Source organism: Hordeum vulgare, chromosome 6H (genome assembly GCF_904849725.1).
Source record: "Hordeum vulgare subsp. vulgare chromosome 6H, MorexV3_pseudomolecules_assembly, whole genome shotgun sequence".
Classification (NCBI taxonomy): Eukaryota; Viridiplantae; Streptophyta; class Magnoliopsida; order Poales; family Poaceae; genus Hordeum; species Hordeum vulgare.
In genome coordinates, this window is record NC_058523.1 from 527,125,823 (window position 1) to 527,131,717 (window position 5,895).

At 52.4% G+C, this 5,895-nt stretch overlaps 1 protein-coding gene across 1 annotated transcript; it reads right to left on the reverse strand.

The window, feature by feature from the left end:
* Window positions 1-476: 476 nt before the first annotated feature.
* Window positions 477-2,459, reverse strand: LOC123401571 (putrescine hydroxycinnamoyltransferase 1-like). The gene has a single exon (XM_045095397.1). The coding sequence runs from the start codon at window positions 2,142-2,144 to the stop codon at window positions 717-719; it is 1,428 nt and encodes a 475-aa protein (XP_044951332.1). The 5' UTR covers window positions 2,145-2,459; the 3' UTR covers window positions 477-716.
* Between the last annotated feature and the right edge of the window lie 3,436 nt (window positions 2,460-5,895).

Consider the following 5,895-nt stretch of genomic DNA (forward strand, 5'->3'; position numbering starts at 1 on the left):
CATCCTCAAAGAGCCTATGACAGACAACACAAGATGTGTCCAGGACCACTCCTCTCCTGGCAATGTTCATATGCAAAGGATGGCTATTATGGCCGAACCTCCAAAAAAAATGGTGTATTTTTGCCGGGCAATGCAATTTCCATAAATCCCTTCAGACTTTATTCTTCCATGAATCACCAACCGAAGGCCATCCTTCATTGCTACCAGAATTCAGTAGCTCGGTCGCTAAATACACACGGTAAGCCGATTTAACAGAGAATTCCCCTTTTGCATCAAAATGCCATGCAATTCAGTCCTCTGTATCTGCACACAAAGGAATGGAAAAAATCTCCTGGACATCCTCCACGCAAAAAGTGGATCGAACAAGGTTTTTATTCCAACACATACTATCATGATCGATCAACTCTGATACAGTTTGTACATCGTGAGTACCTCTGTAAGAAATTGGGCGCCTTGTAGTGCAATGTGACGAGATATTTTTATAACATGACCGTGTTATGGGATCTAGTCTTCAATCGGTTTACAATAAAAGGATGGTTACAGAAACAATGGACCAGTTGCAGTTGCAGTTGCAGATACGGAATGGTTGATTCCTCGCCATTTGAGGGAGCCCAACGGACACGAATGCGGTGGACGGTCACGTAAGATGTGTGGGTAAGGGAATCATTTCCCAAAGAGTAACGGCACGCGATGAAAGCACGTCTCCTTGTACTGCATCAGATCTTGGCCCCCAGCAGGCGCCGGAGCTCCTCGACAACCGGGGCAGGTTCGGACACGAGGACTCGCACGCCCCCGTCCCCGCCGTTGTCGGCGAGGTAGACGAGCCCGGCTCGCTGCTGCACGGCGCGCTGCATCACCAGCGGCTTCCCCCACCCGAAGTCCGCGTCGTACACCGGCATGCCCAGCCAGCTGACAATCCTCAGCTCCGTCGCCGGCATGCTGCACGCCGCAGGCATAGTTGGTGCCGTCTCCAGGTAGTCGATCGTGGAGCGCACCAGCTCGTCGTCCAGCCCGCGGACGGCGTCCCTGATCCGTCCGGCGACGGACGCCAGCGGCGCCTGGTCCCCCGACCCGGCGGCGACGACGTCCCGCACCTTGCAGGCGGCGCCCAGTAGGATGATGCCGTTGCCGAAGTACCGCGCTGGGAGCGGCGGCCTCAGGCTGTGCCGGAGGTTAGCCGGGAAGGTGAGCCGCGTCTGGGCATCCGGCGGCAGCCTCCGGGCGGCGCACATGCAGCGCCACACGCGGGCGCTGAGGGCGCAGAACGTGCTCGCGCCACCATAGGCACGCTTCAGAGCGACGACCTGGTCGTTGGAAAGAACAAAAATCTCGTTGACGGCAGGTCCAGACGGCTCCAGCACGGGTATGCTCGGGTCGTTTTTTAGGGGCAAGAACACGGAGAGAGCGTCGGGGTTGACGACGCGGGGCGGGGAGCGTGCACGGAGGAGGGTACGGTCGTGGCATGGCAGCTCCAGCGCTGCTGTGGCCGCTCCAGCTCCAGCGCCGTCGCCGGCCCCGTCTCTGGAGAAGGCGGACCACGTCTGGAAGAAGTGGAACGCGCTTAGGGCGTCGATGGCGACGTGGTGCAGCGCGGTGCCTAGCGCCACCCCACCGCACCTGAAGAAGGTCACCTGGACGGCGAGCATGACGTCGTCGATGTCCCTGGGGACGAAGAGCCTCCTCAGCTCCGGCGACGGCTCGCGGGCGCTGAAGTCGTCGGCGGCGAGGTCCGAGCGAGCGACCACGAAGCGCGCACCTTGTCGAGTGCAGTCGATCTCTGGCCGGCCATCGCCATCAACGCCCAGACGGCCAGCGAGGGGGTAGAACGGGACCAGGGCCTTGGCCATCGCCGCCTTCAGCCGGGCCACGTCGAAGAAGCCGTCGTCGGAGGCGGAGCGGTAGAAGTAGACGGTTGGGGTGTGCCCCTTGTTGACCATCATGAGGTCGAGCGGGGAGAGCCAGAGTCCGTGCCTGGGCGTCTCCTCGCTGGGCGTCACCATGCAGCACTCCACCACCCTCACCTCCTCCATGATGCAGCACTCCACCACCTTCACCTCCTCCATGATGCAGCAGTCGACCACCTTCGAATTCACCTCCTCCGCCATGCAGGACTCCACCACCTTCGCCTCCTCCACGCAGGCCATTCTGCTGAGGTCGCTCGTCGTCTCGTCCGAATGGGAAGTAATTGAGTAGTACTAGTAGAACGCCCGTGGGGTTCCATCCTAGCTAGCTCGTCCTAGTAGAACGCCCGTGGGGTTCCATCCTAGCTAGCTCGTCCTAGTAGAACGCCCGTGGGGTTCCATCCTAGCTAGCTCGTCCTAGTAGAACGCCCGTGGGGTTCCATCCTAGCTCGTCCTACACGGTGCGTCGGTGCGTTGGCTTATTGTGGATGTGGAGAACTGTGTGACCACTAGCTTCAACAGGGTTTTTCGACAGTACGTCGATGACAATGACGTATCATATATCCGTGTGGATGTGGAGATCTGCGTGACCACTAACTTCAACTGGGTTTTTCCACAGTACGTCGATGACAATGACGTATCATATCCGTACGTTGTGGTATTTCTATAGAAAACCCTTTGACGTTTTTCGAAATCAACCCGTAGTCCAGATTTAAAAGAGAAACCAAATCATTTTTTATAATTTTACAGAAATCCATTATAATTTTTGAAAATCAACCCGCAGTCAGGATTTAAGTAAGAAAACGAATCGTTTGTTGTAATTTTTATAAAAACCTCCTTCAATTTTTATAAAATAAACTCGCAATACATACTTAAATTAAAAATGAATCATTTTTAGTATGTTTCGAGAAACATCCCTACAGTTTTTAATTAATTAATCTACAGTTAAATTATAAGTGACAAATACTTTAAAAATCATATCTTTTAAACGGTAACTTTAATTTTACATTATTATATATATAATTTTATTAGAAACATATGTAGAATCTGAATATAATATTAGTTTATCTATTTAATTTTTTAAAACTCTATTTATAATGTAATTTTAATCAATAGTGATGCGCACAATCTAAATATGATGTTATTTTACCTATTTAACAATTTTAAAATTATATTTATGCTGTAATCTCTATTCCTAAAGGGGCAGTTGGTAACCGGCGCTCACGGGTCTTTTTTCGTTCACCCTCCCACCGCTCTGGTTAATTTTCGTCTTCACACGCTACCAAAAAAGACCATGACGTGAGCTGCTCTATCCCACGCCTACGCCAAAAAAAACCGAACCACCCCGTACGCCCTATCCTTAACCCGCTCTCGTCGCCATCCTATGATGCATCTGCCGACCCAATCCACTCCTGCTGCTGGGGTCGTCCGCCTCGCCGTGGCCGATGAACGCATCGTTTGTGGTTGTGTCCCTCTCCAGACGGCGACGATGATGGATGGAGCCGCTGGCGCTAGGAAGGCTCCCGAGCGATGGATGCGCTAGGTCTTCGCTCCTTAGGGTCAGCCCCTCCTGTCGCGCCGGATCGCGTGGCGTTCTGGGAATCCCTAGCAGCCCCTGCTCCCTGACTCCTTCTTCCTTCACGAGCGGCACGATGTGTTCCTTCTTCCCCACACGTTGCTCCAACCCCTCCCTAAACTGCCGTGGATCTCGCTGTGCTGGATCACCTCCTCTCCTTCCCCGATCTGCCGTGGATCTTGTGGTGCTAGAGTTGCTCCTCTTTCTTCCCCGACCGCCATAGATCTCGCCAGCCGCCACCGGAGGAAGCCCCACAAAAAAATATGATGGAGAAGGCTGCCCTCGATCTATTCGCTAGGGCGACGGCCAACGGGAACCACGCCCTAGCCGCCATTGTGGATCCTTTCGCCGTCGCTGATCTATTAGCTACATCAACGGAAACCATGCCTTAGCCTTCACCACGGATCCCTTTGCCGCCGTCGAGGTCCTAGAGGAACCGCTGCCGTCGTATGGACACCGCTTCCGAGGTCCGCCATCGCTTCCGTCGAGGTCCGATAGGGCCATGAGCCCCGGGAGATTTGCATGTTCATACATCCATTGAACCCATTCAGCGCACTCACCGACATATACGCGAAAAGATGGGAGTTTCGGGGGTGTTCTGATTGGGTCGAGGCTGGATCACCATGACGGTCGACCTCTCCATGGCCGAGATCTGCTCCTCCTTCCCCACCTCCGGCGACCTCTACTACTAGAGCGCTCGCCTATCGGGCAACCGATGGTCGCCCTTCACCTCATGGATCACCGGATGGTACACACACTAAACTGAAATATTTCTTCTTCTTTCATTCCCTGTCCACGTATGTCCATTTTTCTCTGACTCGGATCATGTGAAGCGAAAGAACGGAAGAGGATCGTGTGTGAACGAACCGCTTTCTGTTGGTTTTTTCTTTTGTCTGGTGTGACATCAAACTGGGGCGTGCGAAATTTCTGTATCTCTTCCTGTCATTTTTTATCCCCGTTTCCTTTTTTTGTCGAATGAATAGTTTATTATTGGTTTTTGAGCTAGCTGACCACATAGGCCATGTGGTAAATGATTTTTTTTGCGAGGAAAATGAATAGTTTATTTGTTCATTCACTAACACCGTTATCATTCCCCCGAAAGAAAGAAAAAAGAACGCCGTTATCATCGGGATGCTTTTCAACCAAATGTACTTATTCTGCAGCGTGTCATTGTTTAGCAACGTGCGCTTGGTAATGCAGAACAGAATAATCGTGTTCTTAAGCTCATGTGCTTGCGTGCTTTGACCATGTGCAGCTCTCGTGACCACATTTTGGTAGCAGAAGCAGTGTCAACTGCACATAAAGTCTGGTTTTGATACCGACATCTCGTTGGAAATATGCAGCTATCAGCATGGTTCTTGAAGTTGAGACCAATACGTCCTTCCAATAAACGCATATATATGCGTGGGTCATTTTTCTTATATACGCTATTGATTGCTCATGCATCTGCCTTCCAATTATTCCCGGCCTCTACTAATGATGTCTGTTGTGCTTCATGCAGGTTTAACATCGTTGGCCAGGTATCCAACGAGCGGCTTAACTCTGAATGTTTGTTCTCACTTTGTGATTGCTGACGGATGTGCTGATTCGGTTTACATGATCTCCACCTGCAGTGGGCGGTTACTGTTGGGGAACGTAGCATGGGAAACAAAAATTTTCCTACGCGCACGAAGACCTATCATGGTGATGTCCGTCTACGAGAGGGGATTTTCGATCTACGTACCCTTGTAGATCGCACAGCAGAAGCGTTTAAGAAACGCGGTTGACGTAGTGGAACGTCCTCACGTCCCTCGATCCGCCCCGCGAACCGTCCCACGAACCGTCCCGCGATCCGTCCCACGATCCGCTCCGATCTAGTGCCGAACGGACGGCACCTCCGCGTTCAGCACACGTACATCTCGACGATGATCTCGGCCTTCTTGATCCAGCAAGAGAGATGGAGAGGTAGATGAGTTCTCCGGCAGCGTGACAGCGCTCCGGAGGTTGGTGGTGATCTAATCTCAGCAGTGCTCCGCCCGAGCTCCGCAAAAACGCGATCTAGAGGAAAAACCGTGGAGGTATGTGGTCGGGCTGCCGTGGCAAAAGTTGTCTCAAATCAGCCCTAATACCTCAGTATATATAGGAGGGAGGGAGGGGAGGAGGCAGCCTCAAACCCTCAAGGTTTGGCCGAAATTTGAGGTGGAGGAGTCCTACTCCAATCCTACTTTGAGTAGGATTCCACCTTCCCACTTGGAACTCTTTCCACCTTGTGTTTTTCCCTTCTCAAACCTTATGGGCCTTAGTGGAAACTTATTCCAGCCCACTAGGGGCTGGTTTATCTCTTCCCATAGCCCATGAGACCCCTTGGGGCGTGACACCCCTCTCGATGGTCCCCGTCACCCCTCACGGCACTCCCGGTACACTACCGATGGGCCCGAA

Bases quoted from the DNA above. Each gene is read 5' to 3' on its own strand.
- LOC123401571 (XM_045095397.1), bottom strand. From the start codon at position 2,144: ATGGCCTGCGTGGAGGAGGCGAAGGTGGTGGAGTCCTGCATGGCGGAG.